The sequence below is a fragment of the Jaculus jaculus genome, chromosome 1 (assembly GCF_020740685.1).
Source record: "Jaculus jaculus isolate mJacJac1 chromosome 1, mJacJac1.mat.Y.cur, whole genome shotgun sequence".
Taxonomy (NCBI): Eukaryota; Metazoa; Chordata; class Mammalia; order Rodentia; family Dipodidae; genus Jaculus; species Jaculus jaculus.
Genome location: NC_059102.1, coordinates 240,840,304 through 240,857,404, shown reverse-complemented (window position 1 = coordinate 240,857,404; position 17,101 = coordinate 240,840,304). Strand labels below are relative to the sequence as shown.

Genomic DNA, 17,101 nt, shown 5'->3' with positions numbered 1-17,101 from the left:
TCTATCTGTCTTTCTCTCTGTGTCTGTCGCTCTCAAATAAATAAATAAAAAATTTAAAAAAGAAAAGAAAAAAGCTATGCATTCTGGTGCACCACTTTAATCCCAGTACTCCTGTGGCAGAGGTAGGACTCCATGAGTTCAAGGCCACCCTGAGACAACTTAGTGAATTCCAGGTCAGCCTGGGCTAAAACGAGACTCTACCTTGAAAATTGAAAATCCGAGGAAAAAGAGAGAACCGGAGAGCAGAGAATATATGAACACAACATATATATATATAAGATTAATGAGGCCAAGCATGGTGGCGCACTCCTTTAATGCCAGCACCAGGGAGGCCAAGGTAGGAGGATTGTCTTGAGTTTGAGGCCACCCTGAGACTACATAGTGAATTCCAGGTCAGTCTGGAAAACAAAAAACAACAAAACCACAAACAAAAGGAGCCTGGCTTGGTGGCTTTAATCCCAGAATTTGGGAGACAGAGGTAGGAGGATCGCTGTGAGTTCGAGGCCATCCTGAGACTACATAGTGAATTCCAGGTTAGTCTGGGCTGGAGTGAGACCCTACCTCAAGAAAACAAAACAAAACAAAAGTTCAGGTTAGTTTCTCAACAGGGACTGACTGACTGGTATGGGAGAGGAAGGTATTTTAATCTGCTGGTGTGGAGGCAGCAGTGGGAAGTGCAATGAGTTAGCAGTTGGCTCCCTTGGCATATCTCTGGCAGGTTTCCAGGCTTCGGTTTCTCATCTCTCAAGCCAAGAGTAAAAGTGGCGCATCTCACAGGACCCTTCTAGTCACCCATGTCCTGAGATAGGTAGGGGCTATTAAGCCAGGGACATCATGCTCCGCCAGTTGTGATGAAGGTGAGAGGACAGCGGTAGCCTCACTTCATGTGGTTACACAACACCCAGGGCCTTGCTCCTTCCTTGTGACACCTCCTGGCCTTGGAAACAACACAATACTTCCTCAGCCCCGGGAAGTCTGATTCAAAGCACTTCACTTGGAACAAAAGTTTTTATCTATACAATATCAATATCTTGCCTGCATAATGCTTAGTAGTTCTCTCCAAATTTCATTACTCTACTGGACTTTGAAAGAGTGGAGGATTTCAGCATGAACTGGGGAACTTCCAAGGACTCAAGGCCTAAAACTAAACTCGGAGCTCCCACGCCAGATTCAGTCAGTGTTCCTGAGTGGGTCATGACTCATGGTGCCTAGTGCAGAAGTCCAGGCCTGTGCTCTTCCAGGTGTATATTTAGTCCAGTCTGAAATGCACACCCTAGCTCAAGTGTGCAGTGTTTGTGGTTCATTTATCTTCTAGTGTTCTTTTTCATATGCATATGAAAATATTTCTGCTGAATCTAATGAAATGGGTTTTATACTTGGTGACTTAGTCACACAAATTCACTTTGTTTTACTTTGTATTACCAAAGTCAAGGTCTGTAACAGATTCCCAGGCCTTTAGATTTCTTGTAATAATGTGATTTCTGTGTGCATATGTGATGAGAATGGAACCTTTGGTTTCATATACCACTGAGCTTTTTAATTTTATTATTTTTGTTTTGTTTTGAGGTAGAATCTCACTCTAGCCCAAGCTGACCTGGAACTCACTCTGTAATTCCAAGCTGTCCTCAGACTCACAGCAATTCTACAGAATCACGGGCTGGAGGGATGGCTTAGCAGAAAAGGCATTTGCCTGCAAAGCCAAAGGACCTAGGTTTAATTCCCCAGCACCCATGTTAGCCAGATGTACAAGGGGGCACATGCATCTGGAGTTTGTTTGCAGTGGCTGGAGGCCTTGGCGTGCCCATTCTCTCTCAAATAATTTTTTTTTTAATTTTTTATTTTTATTTATTTATTTATTTGAGAGTGACAGACACAGAGAGAAAGACAGAGGGAGAGAGAGAGAGAATGGGCGCACCAAGGCTTCCAGCCTCTGCAAACGAATTCCAGACATGTGCGCCCCCTTGTGCATCTGGCTAACGTGGGACCTGGGGAACTGAGCCTCGAACCAGGGTCCTTAGGCTTCACAGGCATGCGCTTAACTGCTAAGTCATCTCTCCAGCCCTCAAATAAATTTTTAAAAATTTTAAAAAAGACAGAATCACATTAAATTTTCCCAGTAGGTATTGAACTTTCTTTTTCTTTGGGGGGGGGGGCTCTGGTTTTTCAAGGTAGGGTCTAAGTCTAGCTCAGGCTGACCTGGAATGCACTATGTAGTCTCAGAGTGGCCTTGAACTCACAGTGATCCTCCTACTTCTGCCTCCCAAGTGCTGGGATTAAAAGCATGAGCCACCACGCCCGGCTTTTTTGTTTGTTTGTTTTTGGTTAGGTCTTGAACTCTTTTTTCAAAAATTTTTTTCTGATTTATTTTTATTTATTTGTTTATTAGAGACTGAGAGAGAATGGGCACTCCAGGGCCTCTAGCCATTGCAAATGAACTCCAGACACATGTGCCACCATGTGCATCTGGCTTATGTGGGACCCGGAGAATCAAACCTGGGTCCTTAGGCTTTGCAGACAATCACCTTAACTGCTAAGACATCTCTCCAGCCCAGGTCTTGAACTTTCAGTCATTTTTTTCCTCCCACCAGGCTTTTTGAGACATAATCTCTTGTAGCCAAAGCTAGCCTGGAATTTACTGTGTGGTCAAGGCTGGCCTTGAACTTCTTCTGATGATTTTCCTGCTCCCACCTCCCAAGCACTGGGAGATGCACTACCACTTCCAGTTTAACAAAAAAAAAAAAAAAAAAAATTTAGGGCTGGGGAAATGGCTTAGCGATTAAGGCGCTTGCCTGCCAAGCCTAAGGACCCTTGTTCGATTCCCTAGGACCTACATAAGCCAGATGCATAAGGGGGCACATACATCTGGAGTTCGTTTGCAGTGGCTAGAGGCCCTGGTATGCCCATTCTCTCTTTCTATCTGCCTCTTTCTCTCAAATAAACAAATCAATAAAATATTTAAAAAATATTTTTAAAGTGGCATGGTAGCACATGCCTTTAATCCTAGCACTGGGGAGGCAGAGGTAGGAGGATTGCCATGAGTTCAAGGCCACCCTGAGAGTACATAGTGAATTCTAGGTCAGCCTGAGCTAGAGCAAGAGCCTACCTCGAAAAAAAAAAAAAAAAAAAAAAGAATAGAAAAATCCAGAACAGGACTGAAAGACTAGAGTCAGTTACAGAATCTGCAGCAACAAATGAGGCCACACCCTAGAACTTAAAGGAGGGAAGTCCTCATGGATCAGGTCTGTGCTAGACTACCTGAGTGCTCTTTCTAGACTTCATTTTCCCAAGATGAAGGATAGAGAGCAATCAAATCTAAGGTTCTTCCTACTTTATTATTTTTCCATCTTTAATTTTTAATTTTTATTTATTTGAGAGACAGAGGGAGAGGCAGATAGAGAAAGAATGGGCACGCCAGAGCCTCCAACCACTGCAAAGGAAGTCCAGACGCATGCAGACCTTGTCAGTACATGAGTCCTGGGGAATAGAACCTGGGTCCTTAGGCTTTGCAGGAAAGCACCTTAACTGCTAAGCCATCTCTTCAGCCCCAACTTTTTAATTTTATTTATTTATTTATTTATTTGAGAGAGAAAGAGAGAGAGAGAGAAGCGGGTGTAGAGAGAATGGGCACTCCAGGGCCTCTAGCCATCGCAAAACTCCAGAGGTATGTGCCTCCTTGTGCATTTGACTTGCGTGGGTACTAGGAAGTTGAACCTGGGTCCTAGGCTTTGCAGGCAAGTGCCTGAACGGCTATGCCATCTCTCCAGCCCTCTTCCTACTTTGATGCTGAATCAGATCTGGGCTGGGGTGGGAGAATGTGGAGAGCTAGTCACTGGATTGCTCCTGCCTGCTGAGTTAGAGCTGTCCCCTGCCTCCTGATCAGCTCTCCATTTCCCAGCAAGTCTTTCTGCTCTTCCTGCAAGAGCTCATGCACTCTGCACCCACAGGAGCCTGCACAGCTATAGAAGTCCAGGGACAGGAGCCACCTAGGAGGAAGAGAATGGTAGCCGTGAGCTGGGGTCAGGCTGGAGGTACAGCTCTTGGTGGACATGCTGTCAGCTCTGCACAAGGCCAGCCACGTTCCACTCGGGGCACAGTGACTGACTCCATTTCTCTCCCCACCTGACCGAATGGGCTCTTGATCTGGAAGAGGCCATGTTCCCTTGTTTCCACTTCAATCCAGGCAAATCAAATGCTGATGCGGACTGAAGCTCTCTGAAGAAGTGTGTGCGTGTCAAAGAGCCTGCAACTGAATGGCTTGACCTTGGCTAGCAAGCTAGACTATGTTGACGATGGACAGATGGAATGTTGCCGGTGGGCAACCTTGGGGCCTTTAATGGCCTGTTTCTTTGATGTGTGTGTGTGTGTGTGTGTGTGTGTGTTTATAGAGCCCAGGCAGGTCTGTAACTCATGATCCTCTTTGCATCAGCCTCCTGAATCCTGGAATTGCAGACCTTATTGCAGACCTTATCTTACCTTTGGTATCTGACTTAACATTCTCATGACTATTAGGTAAAACTCTGAGAATATAGCCTTAAGCATAGCAGACCTCTATCCTCCAGCAATCCTAAAGCTCACATGATATAAAGTTAAGAGGAATCCCTATTGGAGGTTTCCTTGCTGCAGCCCCCACCCCATACCTGACGGCCCTGCCAGTGTAATTGTTAAATGAATTGACTCTGTTGTTCTTTTTTCTTTTTCTTCCCAGTTTTATGCTCTCCCTCCCCACCCACGTGGGAGCCATACCCACTTGTGATCCTGTGGCGCGAAGGGAGAGGCAGAGCGGAGCAGAACAACAGAGCTGAGCTGAGCAGGGCAAACCCGACTCTGATGTTCTTTGATTCTGTGACTAAAAATGTTGACACAACAGAGCTGGAGAGATGGTTCAGTGATTAGAGGCACTTACTGGCAAAGCCTCTGGCCCCAATTTCAATTCTCCAGCCACTCATGTAAAGCTGGACGGGCATTTGTTTGCACTACCAAGAGACCTTGGTACACCCACACACAGACAAGTATAAATAATTTTTCAAAAAGTTTATGTAGGGCTGGAGAGATGGCTTAGCGGTTAAGCGCTTGCCTGTGAAGCCTAAGGACCCCGGTTCGAGGCTCGGTTCCCCAGGTCCCACGTTAGCCAGATGCACAAGGGGGCGCACGCATCTGGAGTTCGTTTGCAGAGGCTGGAGGCCCTGGCGCGCCCATTCTCTCTCTCTCCCTCTATCTGTCTTTCTCTCTATGTCTGTCGCTTTCAAATAAATAAATAAATAAATTTAAAAAAAATTAAAAAAAAAAAAGTTTATGTAGTCTCTCCCACAGTGATACATACACTAGCTATCATTTAAGGCACTCTGAATTTGTGTTCTTGGGCCATGGCCACTCATATTTGACTCCGGATAAGCTATCACTTCCTTTAAAGCAGTGTGTGTGTGTGTGTGTGTGTGTGTGTGTTGGGTTGGGGGGTGGAGGCGTTGAGACATCCTGTTGCCTATGCTGGCTCCAAAGGTAAAGCTATCTTTGATCCTCTTGCCTTCATCTATTGAATGCTAGGATTGCAGATGTGTAAAATGCTTATTTTATAAGGACACTGGATAGAGCACAACCTCGCAGCCCCGATACCTAGATGACGGTGAGCTGGGCAGTTAGGAGCCATGTCCCCTCTGCCATGGAAGCTGCCCGGAGGGTGTGAGTGCTCTACCACTGCTGAAGGTGCTTGGCAATAAGCAGAGCACTGAAACCATGAAACCAAGGAGCCTTCTCCAGCCAGGAGTGAAAATCCACCCTTTCCAGCTAGGGCCATTTGTTCTATGGCTGGAAAGTGCACCACAAACTGGACAGGGACACAGGAGCAATGTGGGTCCATCGGCTGGTGTGGCAAGGCTAGCAAAGCAAATGGTGAGGAAATGGCTGCCACTGCCTGGGACAAGATGAGACATGTCACAAGCTAGGAGCCGGTGTGCATCCTAGAGGGTCCACAGGATAGGGTCTTTGCAGTCGCTCCCTGGGCCCGCTGTGCTGGCCTTGCCTCCTGAAGCAGTGTTCCCGCAGCGCTGTGCAGGGCATGTGGCAGAGCTATCCCTGGGCTGCCCCTGGGGCTGACCTGGGTCCACTGTGCTCCTGCCATTCCTCCCCAGTTTCCCCTGGATTATTTCTGGAACTCTCTTTGGGACCTTCCTATTGTCGGCTTGGTCATTCTGACAGATCTTGTGCAGCCCCAGGCCGGCGCTTACACCCCTGGGTCAGGCCGAGCCAGGGAGTTTGGGAGGAAGGACTAGCCAGCATGCCTGTGGCTTTCCTCCCCCTGGCTGCCTGCTCCCTGTCTTCACCAGTCCTTCAGCCTCTGTTCATCCCGTGAACACGCAGGATGCACCACGCGCACCCGCCTTTCTCTTCCTTCCATTTCCAGGCCTCGGGATCTGTGAGGTGTTGGTGGTCATCCTTTGCATAAAATTCTCCTGGGGCTGCCCAGAGCTTAGTATGCTCACCTACTCCAGGATGGCAGTTCTGAAAATGAGGGTGTCTTCCAGAGAAGAATCATCCTAGGTGATATGTCCAAGGCAAAAAATGTGATTTCCCTTCAATCTCCCATTATCTAACATTTAGTCTGTACTAACTTCCCACACCATGTACGTACCTTTTAATCACTTTTATTCCTTGCACCCTCTGACAACTACAAAGTGTTGGATACTGTCAGAAAAAAAAAAAATAGTGGGGCAGGGGCATTTGAGGTAGGGTCTCACTCTGGTCCAGGCTGACCTGCAATTCACTATATAGTCTCAGGCGATCCTCCTACCTCTGCCTCCTGAGTGCTGGGATTAAAGGCGTGCGCCTGGCTCAGAAATGTTTTATATTTTATTTATTTATTTATTTGAGGGAGAGAAAGAGGCAAAGAGAGCAAGAGAGAGAATGGGTGTGCCAGGGCCTCTAGTCACTGCAAACAAACTCCAGATGTGTGTGCCACCTTGTGCATCTGGCTTACGTAGGTCCTGGAGAATCGAACTGGGATCCTTTAGCTTTGTAGGCAAATGCCTTAACCACTAAGACATCACTCCAGCCCTGTCAGAAATGTTGTGCGTGTGCGTGTGTGTGTGTGTGTGTGTGTGTGTGTGTGTGTGTGTGTACACGCATGGGGGTATGCACATGTGTGTGCAGAGGCTAGAGGAGAATGGAAGAACATCAGCTATCTTCCTCTATTGCTCATCCTTGTGTTTCCTTGAGATGGAGTTTCTCACTGACCCTGGTCATCCAGCCACTGCCTGACCAGTGAACCCCAGTGACCACCTGGTTTCTTCTCCCCACAGGACCAGGGTTACAAGTGAGTGTGACCATACCTGGCTACTTATGTGGGTGCTTGGGCCCTCATGCTAGCTGTGGCCGGGGTGAGGCCAGACTTCTGCATTTAGAACTAAATACTTTTGGTTTCTTAACCACACAGTCCCACCCAGCCATACAGCTGTGGAGTGTTCACTCTCTCCCTAGATCGCAGGAATTTCAAATGATATGAAACATTTAGCAAGTACTTTGTGTTTGCTAAAAGGCTACAGCTTCACCCTGTCATAGAGGCCATTGTGTGTATCATCTGTACTTCCCTAGTCCACAATCAGCAAGGTTCCCTCCCCAACATCCATTCCAGAGTAATCCTGCCCAGACAGGTTTGCCCCACCCTGGAGCTTGTAGAGGCAGGACTCTCTCCAGAGATCCGTATGTACAGAATGATCATAGCTGCCTTATTGATGAAGTCCTAGACAGGAGTCAGTCACTCTCATGAAGCCTAGGTTGTGGTTTTATCTCCTTCCTCCAAACAAGGAGCTGTGACTGAATCTGTGCATTCTTTCCAACTCAGTACCACTTGCAAATAGTCAAACAGTTGGAGGAGCAAGCAGGAAAAAACAATGTTTTTGTTCTTTTTTCTGGGGGGGGGGGGAATTTAAGGTAGGGTTTCACTTTAGCCCAGGCTGACCTGGAATTCACTATGGAGTCTCAGGGTGGCATTGAACTCTCGGTAATTCTCCTACATCTGTCTCCTGAGTGATGGGATTAAAGACTTGTGTCACCACACCTGGCTCTGTTTTTGTTTTTGTTTTTGTTGTTGTTTTGAGGTATGGTCTCCCTCTAACCACCACACCCAGCAGGAAAAAAATTTTAAAAACTTTTCATTGGAGGGAGGACAGGGAGGAGGCTAACAATGGTACCAACTTGACTGTATTAACTGAGTACAAAACTAATTAATAATAAAAAAACCTTTATTGCCCGGAGTGGTTGCGCATGCCTTTAATCCCAGCACTAGGGAAGCAGAAGTAGGAGGATCACTGTGGGTTCGAGGCCACTCTGAGACAACCCAGTGAATCTCAGGTCAACCAGAATAAAATGAGACCCTACCTTGAAAAATCAAACAACAGCAAAAAAAAAAAAAAAAAAAAGAAAGAATGAATGAAAGAAAAAGATAAAAGAAAAAAAAACTTTTTATTTACAGCTTCCATAAGTATAGACCATCCATAAAAATTCCCACCCCTGCTGGTAAGGATGTGGAAAAAGAGGAACCCTTCTACACTGTTGGTGGAAATGCAATCTGGTCCAGCCACTGTGGAAATCAGTGTGGAGGTTCCTAAGATAGCTAAAAATAGATCTACCATATGACCCAGCTATAGTACTCCTAGAAATATATCCTAAGAACTCATCTCATTTCCTTAGAGATACTTGCTCAACCATGTTTATTGCCACTTAATTCACAATAGCTGGGAAATGGAACCAGACCAGGTGTCCCTCAACTGATGAGTGGATAATGAAGATATGGCACATTTATACAATGGAGTTCTACTCAGCAGTAAAGAAAAAGAAAAATGAGGGCTGGAGAGATGGCTTAGCGGTTAAGCGCTTGCCTGTGAAGCCTAAGGACCCCGGTTCGAGGCTCGGTTCCCCAGGTCCCACGTTAGCCAGATGCACAAGGGGGCGCACGTGTCTGGAGTTCATTTGCAGAGGCTGGAAGCCCTGGCACGCCCGTTCTCTCTCTCTCCCTCTATCTGTCTTTCTCTCTGTGTCTGTCACTCTCAAATAAATAAATAAATAATTAATTAATTAATTAAAAAAAAAAGAAAAACGAAGTTATGAAATTTGCAGGAAAATGGATGGATCTGAAAAGGATTATACTAAGTGAGGTAACCCAGCCCCAGAAAGCCAAACATTCCATGTTCTCTCTCATCTGTGGATCCTAGCTACAGATGATTGGACTTATGTGTGAGTAGGAAGAAAACTCAGTAGCAAAGGCCAGTAAGCTAGAAAAGAGATAGAAAGGGAAGAGAAAGGAAGGATGGGGTACTTAATAGGATGGTATTGTATATATATGTAAGTAGAAGAATAGATTAATGGAGGTGAAAAGGCCCAAGTGAGGTCAGAGGAATAGATTGAGTAAAGGAAAGGTGGAGGGAGGGATGATCAAAATCTAAGAGGATGTAAATAAATCATATGGAAACCTACTTTTTTTGGGCAATGGAGCACTCAGGAGCTGTAGATTGTTGCTAGAAAATTTTCAGTGCCAGGGATGGGATACCTTCCAGTGAGTTGTTGGCCAGGGAGGTCCCTGATGCCCTCAAAACATTACAGGCCATTGCCGAGGCCCTTGGTTTCCCACGAGGAATAGATGGTAAGACCCTGTTGCTGAAGACTCCACATACTTGGGCTGCAAGGCCACTGAGAAATTCTGCTGGAACTGAGCTGATAACCTCCTCCATGTAGACCAGCTGACAGAAAGCTAGAAGAAGCCATTCTGCATGCAGTTCAATGGAAGAGAGAGAAATCACCAGTGAAGATACTCAGCAGTGGACACTGCAAGCCTTGTATTTGGCCAGCCAGGCCAAATGAGCCAACAGGTACAATAGTGGCATGTCTGTCAAGGTGGAAACCAACTGCCCTCTAATTGGACTGGAGGCCCGCTCCATGGGAGGGAATGCATCCCTGATACTGAAAACTTAAAACAGGGGTAGTCATGAGCCCTAGGGGTGTAACACCTGCTGCTGTCTGGATAAATGTATATACTATGCTCATCAAACTGCCCAGTAACACTTCTCTTAATAATGTTCATACCCATATATTAACGCTACTCTCACTTTTGGTAGAGAACCGTCTCTTTTCAGATGGCAATGACCTTGGGGTGACTCAGAAGGCATGATGGTGCTGGAAAGCAGTGATAGGAGTGCTCAGCACTGCAATATCTCTATCACACCTTCCAAGGCTCAGGGTCTATTGTGGAAGAGGTGGTAGAAAGAATGTAAGAGCCAAAGGAAGGGTAGGACTACTTACAACATGCTTCTCCAGACACAAAATGGCCTGGCTATCCGTGACCTCACAGTGCCTGACACTACCTACACAAAACCATCATAACAGGATTGGAAAAGATCATGACATCAAAATAAAAGAGAAAGTGATTGAGAGGGTGCGGGGATATGATGGAGAATGGAGTTTCAAAGGTGAAAGTGGGAGGAGGGAAGGCATTACCATGAGATATTGTTTACAATCATGGAAGTTGTTAATAAAAGAAAATAAAAAAAAATCAATGTCAAAAAAACTTCCCAGCCTCACTCTCCCCATCAAACCCACCATCCATTGAATCCCTTCTTTCCAATTAGTTTCTCTTCTATTTTGAAGTCATCATTTTTTCCTTCTACTATGCAGGTCTTGTCTAGGTAGTAGCAGGCACAGTGAGGTCATGGATATCCAGGCCATTTTGTTTCTGGAAGAGTGCATTGTAAGCAGTACTACCCTTCCTTTGGCTCTTACATTCTTTCTGCCACCTCTTCCTCAATGGACCCAGAGCCTTGGAGGGTGTGATGGAGATGTCTCATTTATTGCTGAACATTCCACTGTCACTTCTCAGCACTATGTTAACCTTATTTTTATTTATTTATTTAGTTAATTAGTTTTTCAAGGTAGGGTCTCACCGACTCTAGCACATGCTGATTTGGAACTCACTCTATAGTCCCAGGCTGGCCTCAAACTCACAACAGTCCTCTTACCTCTGCCTCATGAGTGCTGGGATTAAAGGTGTGTGGCACCATACTTGGCTTATGGTGATTTTTGAGTAACCCCAGTGGTCACCATCATTTGAAAAGAGAAGCTTCTCTAACCAAAAGTGAGAGTAGGCCAGGCATGGTGGTGCCCACCTTTAATCCCAGCACTTGGGAGGCTGAGGTAGGAGGATCGCCGTGAGCTCGAGGCTACCCTGAAACTCCATAGTGAATTCCAGGTCAGCCTGGACTAGAGTGAAACCGTACCTTGAAAAACGAACAAACAAACAAAAGTGAGAGTAGCATTAATATATGGGCATAAACATAAAAAAGTATTTAAGTTGTCAATAAAAATCATTTTAGAAACATAAAAAAAGTATTTAGAGGGCAATTTGGTGGTCATAATATGTACATTTAGCCAGACAACAGCAGGTGTTACTCCCCTAGGGCTTATGATCTTCACAGCCATAGGCTTTTTATTGTGATTTTGGTGCCAGGCATGTATTTCCTCCCATGGAGCTGGCCTCCAGTCCAATTAGAGAGCAGTTATTTTCCCTTGTAACAGACATGCCACTATTGCACTAGTTGGTATATTTGGCCTGGCTGGCCAATCTTAAGGCTTTCAGGGTCCACTTCTGTTTAACACCATTGATAACGTCTCCCTCTCTCCCACAGGGCTGCCTGCAACACAGTGCTTTTCATCTTTCGGATAGCTAGCCAACAGGAAGGAGGTCTCCAGCTCAGCTCCAGCTTGATTTCTCAGTGACACCAAGCAGGAAACTTTATTCACTGGCCAGTGGAGAAAGCCATCTCTCAGTCTGAAGGCCCTTCAGTGTCAAAGAGCAGATCTGCGGGTGGGTCTGGGTTTCCACTAGGATGCAGTGAGGCCAACGTGTGGTGTACTGTATTCAGAATTTTTCACTGGAAGGGGAGGTTTTCAGGGTTGCAAATCCCTAATGTGGGTATAATGAGCTTATAATGAACCCAAGGTCATCTAGGTTGTCATCTAGATGAGGTGGATTGGGTCTGGAGCCTCCTCACAATGACTGAGAACGCGTGATAACTTGATGGCCCGTAGCTGGGAGCCTGTGATTATCAACATCCATGCTTTCACTTCTGCGTGCAAACAGCATCTGGGGGACAGCACAACAGGCTATCAGTCATTCTGGGGTCCAGTCTAGTGACCATGCCAGAGGCTGAGAGGTTCGGTGACTTGGGCCTGGGCCACACAGTAAAGGGTAAAGGTGCTGCAAACCAGAACCCATGTGCACCGCCCAGGAAGCTGTTCACATGAGAACCCGAGGGCAAGCTTGGTCCTGACTTCTGGCCAAGAGACTCATCTTCCCCTTTGATGGAACATCAAATCCCATTAGCTCAACAAATAGCCAGGGGCATGAACCGTTGCTTTTAATTACAAGTTACCCAGGGCTCATAGCTTCCTAACAAGCACTGCTCCACCTTCTGAGCTGCAGGCCGCACCCTCATCCTGGGCTCTGGACTTCATCCCAGTGTCCCACTACTGGCCACTTCATCCCACTGCGAAGATGCTGGGCAATTCCCTTCAAATCACCAAGTAATCTCTTTGCAAATTTGAAGTAGCCAGGGACAGGATTTGAGGGAGGAGCAGAACTCATCCTGTGTGTGGGAGAAACTCCCAAAGATTCACAGCCAAGTCATCCCACAGTGCTCTGTGGAAAAGAGAGAGTCCTGTCCCTCTGCCCTGACTGAACCAGACACACAGTTCCTTATCAGGAGACCCATGCCAGACAAGCTGAGCAATCCACTTTCCAATCTGCAAGGAACAACCTCGAATGAATGTGGCGTTTCTAATTCTACTTTTCATGATTTTGTTCTTCATATCGTTATATAAACTTTCTTGTTGAATCAAAACAGGTGGTTTGAGGCAGGAATGATGATCCAGTAATCCTAGTACTCAGAAGTCTGAGGCAGGAGGATTGGAAGTTGGAAGTTCAAGACCAGCCTGGGCTACATAGTAAGACCCTGTCTCAAAAAAAAACAAAGAGGGCTGGAGAGATGGCTCAGAAGTTAAGGTGCTTGCTTGAAAAACCTAATGACCAGTTCAATTCCTCAGTACCCACATAAAGCCAGATACACAGAACGGCACATGCATCATTTGCAGTGGTTAGAGGCCCTGGCATGTCCATTCTCTTTCTCCCTGTGTATCTACTTGCATATTATATATATACATATATATGTGACATGTTTATATTAATTTATTTTATGTTATTTATTTGAGAGAGAGAAAGAGGTAAAGAGAGAGACTAGGAATGAATGGGCACACCAGGGCCTCCAGCCACTGCAAACTCCAGATGCTTATGCCCCCTTTTGCATCTGGCTTATATAGGAACCAGGGTCCTCTGGCTTTGCAGGCAAACGCTTTAACTGCTAAACCGTCTCTTCAGCCTAATAACACTATTTTCAAGGCATTTGCCTGCAAAGCAGAAGGACCCTGGTTCAATTCCCCAGGACCTAAGTAAGCCAGATGCAAAAGGGGGTGCATGCATCTGGAGTTCATTTGCAGTGGCTGGAGGCCCTGGTGTACCCAGTCTCACTCTCTCTCTATCTGTCTCTTCTTTCTCTCTCAAATAAATAGATAAATAATTTTTTTTTTTTTAAACCACGAAGCATGGGCTCCCAAGGCTGCCAGTCTTGCAGTACTCCATGCTTCAGGAAAAGAAAGAGGCTGCTGACACACAGACTGAGAGGTCACGCAGACAAGCCTGAAAAAAAGTCAATGCATGTCTTCCTATGTGCAGTGAAAAGTCCTTGGGGAGCCCTGACCAAGGAGAGGCTCGGCTGACACATCGGAGCTGGTAGACTATAGGCTCCAGTTTCCCTCTTCCCCTGGGTTCCTCAGCATCTCTGCTCTTGTACTCTGCCTTCTGGGCAACTTCCACAGCAGACATATTGCTCAATTCCTCATCACCCTGCTTCACTGCTCAGCATGCAGCCCAAGTTCCCTCAGTTCCACAGGGCTTGTGTCTTTGTCATCAATAAATACCAAGGGATGGGTGAAGAGGAGTTCTACAGATGTTGACAGAAAGGACTGGAACAAAGAGCTATAGCATATCCCTGGTTTTCATACTACCCCTTGTATTTTGGGAAATACACAATATTCCCCAAACTCCAAGAAGAGAAGAAATTGGAAAGTAGAGCTCCTGGGTGGTAGGGTCAAGGTTGTCTGTGACAGGAAAGGCAGATGTGGTTAAGGACCACACCGCTCTGCTCTGTAACAAAGCCATTCCACATTTTCTACCCCTACCACCTCTAAGCTGTCCCGCTGTACGCTGTACGATTTATTTATTTTGAAGAGGGCAAAAGTAAACTTTATTAAGGAAAATATAGAAAAAGACTCTCAAGGGAGTGAAAGGATTTCCCAAACAAAAGAGAGAGGGGGTTGGTGGATCGGGGCCTGGAGCTGGGAACGTAAAGATGGAAAAGCCCCAGAGTGTCAGGGTAGACATGCTTAGCATTTTCATGGACATCTAAAGAAGGGAAAATTCAAAGAAAATGGAAAGCTATTTTAATTCAATTTTTTTGAATTAAAATTTAGAACAGAAGCAGGCATGGTGGCAAACACTTTTAATCCCAGCACTTGGAAGGCAGAAGTAGGAGAATCACTGTGAGTTTGAGGCCAGCCTGAGACCACATTTCCAGGTCGGCCTGTGCTAAAGAGAGGCTTTGAAAAACCAAAAATAAATAAATAAATAATTTTAAAAGCTTGGAAAAACAGGAAGGCTCAGCAGTGAGGGTCCATGAGCAACTGTCTTTTAATATTTTTTGTGTGTGTATTTGTAGTATGTGTGGTGTGTATATGCACACATGTGCAGAGGCACATATACATAGGCATGTGGAAGCATAAGAATATCAGGTGTCTTCTGAGACAGTCTCTCTTTGAACCCGGAGATGCTGTTTTCAATCACACCGGCTGATCAGTGAGTGCCAATGATTCTCCTGTTTGTGTCTGTCCTCCACAGGACTGGGATTACAGGCATGTAGGGCCACACTGAACTCCCCCCCCCCCACATTCCTTCCTTTTTATTTTTCCTGGACATATAAACACCCTCATGCTTGCACGGCAACTGCTTTGCCTCTAAGCCATCTCCCTCACCCCATACATTTCCCTTTTAACAAAGTTTCTCAGAAAAATAAATACATAAAGATTCTGCATTTCCCAAGTTTTTATTTTGTTGAGGTAGGGTTGACCTGGAATTCACTCTGTAGTCTCAGGCTGGCCTTGAACTCACAGTGATTCCCTACCTCTGCCTCTCGAGTGCTGAGATTAAAGGCGTGCCCACTGCGCCCTGCTCATTTCCCCTTTCTTATGAGAGCAGGTCTTTTCTGGCTCCTCTCCCCGCGGAGGGGAGACTTTTGACTGGACACTTCCCTGCATTGCTGTCCGCGTGTATGAGCCCCTTTTCAGGGGCTTCTTTCCTGGACAGACCCTTCTCTATGTGAGGACTTCTCCATCTCTCCTCAGCTTGGTTGGGAAGGGGAAGAATTTCACCAACTGTCCCTAAAATAAATTTAATAATTTGCCCTTTAAAATTATGGATCTAGGGGGCCAGAGTTGTAGCTGAGCAGTAGAGAGCTTGATTAGAATGCATTAAGCCGTACATTTGATCCAATACCAAAACCAACGAAGTCACAGATTTGAGAAGTTTCTGTGCAAGGGTAACCCCCACCCTTACCCATGCGCTGCCTGTCCACTTTTCTATTTTACGGACGATTAAGGCCAGTGAAGTAACCTGGTTTGCCCCAAACACTCAACTTGTTACAGGACAATATTTGAGTCCAGAACTCAGATCTCTGAAGTTCCACCCAATTCAGGCCCTCATCTCAGCCCCTCATTTCCAAGGCGCACAAGGATGACCAGAGTCAGAATCAAGTCAATGACTTTATTATCCATTACATGGTTCATAGAAAACGAGATGCAGGGAATGGGTCAGAGTTGTAAAAAAAAAAAAAAAAAAATCCAAGTTTGTACACATCACTCTATTTACACGTGGCTCCGCGTGGTCCCCAGGTCAGGCGCAGCAGGTGCACTTGTCAGAAGCCTCTTTGCAGACGCAGCCCTGGGCACACTTGGCACAGCCAGCGGGGCAGCAGGTGCAGCAGCCTAGAGGAGAAGAGGCGACAGTGATGAACGCTAGGGAGAGAGAAAGGATTCCCTCCATCTGGACACAGGCAGAGATCTCAGAGGAGGCGCCAACCCTCCGGGAACCATGCACTGCTGGGATGCTCCGAGGAACGGTGTGGCAGGCCAGGGGCGGAAGGGCAAAAGGCAGAGACGCCGTCACTCACTCTTCTTGCAGGAGGTGCATCGGCACTCTTTGCACTTGCAGGCGCCGGCGCAGGAGCAGGAGCCATCTAAAAGGAGGCAAGGTGCGGGTGTGAGCACGACGCGCCCCTGAGCACCCGAGCTCGGGATGGAACGGCGTCCTGGGAGCTCAGGTGCAAATCCTTCCCTCCCCCCGCCCCTCCGACGGAGTTTGGACAAGCCATCACCTAAATATCTTGTTAGTAAAAAAGGGCTCCGAGATGGGACAGTAAAGACCCTGAAATTGAGTGACTAGAGAAAGGGGCCAGAAACGGACTCTCTAGCTCCCTAAGGGACAAGGACCGAGCTCCCCCGTCCCCCTCACCGTTGGCGCAGGAGCAGTTGGGGTCCATGGCGAGTGGCGGTGGAGCTGGAAGGCGGACGAGCGCAGGTGTGCAGCGACTGGAGGAGGCGGGTGCAGCGGAGCGCGCGGCGCGGCCTTTATGGACCCAAGTGGAGCCGCGCGCAAACGCCCCGCCCTCCGGCGCGCGCCCCGCTCCGCCCTGCGCCCGGGGCCGAGCGCAAGCGGTGGTCCGTGTGCCACTGGGCGCCGTGGGCGCACGGAAGGGGCTGGGTGCAGAGGGATCGCCGTGTGCAGAGGGGACGCCGTGTGCCGAGCACCCTCCCCCCACCCCCGCCACGTCTCCTCCCTCCGCCGCCGAGGGCGCAGCTCCCACCCCACGTGTCCTGAGTCTGAAGCTGGGTGAAAGGGGAGACTTTGGGGACCCTGCTTGCAATAAAACTTGGCTGTGTAAGGGCAGATAGGTTA

The 17,101-nt window shown here is 47.0% G+C and overlaps 1 protein-coding gene across 1 annotated transcript; it reads right to left on the bottom strand.

Moving 5' to 3' along the window:
* Window positions 1–15,896: 15,896 nt before the first annotated feature.
* On the bottom strand, window positions 15,897–16,790 carry LOC101617587 (metallothionein-2). Its single transcript, XM_004670745.2, has 3 exons — window positions 16,658–16,790; window positions 16,317–16,382; window positions 15,897–16,131 (listed from the first exon to the last, which is right to left on the bottom strand). The coding sequence occupies exons 1-3, from the start codon at window positions 16,683–16,685 to the stop codon at window positions 16,040–16,042; spliced, it is 186 nt and encodes a 61-aa protein (XP_004670802.1). The 5' UTR covers window positions 16,686–16,790; the 3' UTR covers window positions 15,897–16,039.
* Between the last annotated feature and the right edge of the window lie 311 nt (window positions 16,791–17,101).

What these genes read in the sequence shown, in the direction of transcription:
- LOC101617587 (XM_004670745.2), bottom strand. Translation starts at nt 16,685, where the DNA reads ATGGACCCCAACTGCTCCTGCGCCAACG. An exon ending in CAACTGCTCCTGCGCCAACG is followed by an intron (nt 16,383 to 16,657) that starts GTGAGGGGGACG and finishes GCCTCCTTTTAG; the next exon opens with ATGGCTCCTGCTCCTGCGCC. An exon ending in ATGCACCTCCTGCAAGAAGA is followed by an intron (nt 16,132 to 16,316) that starts GTGAGTGACGGC and finishes CTTCTCCTCTAG; the next exon opens with GCTGCTGCACCTGCTGCCCC.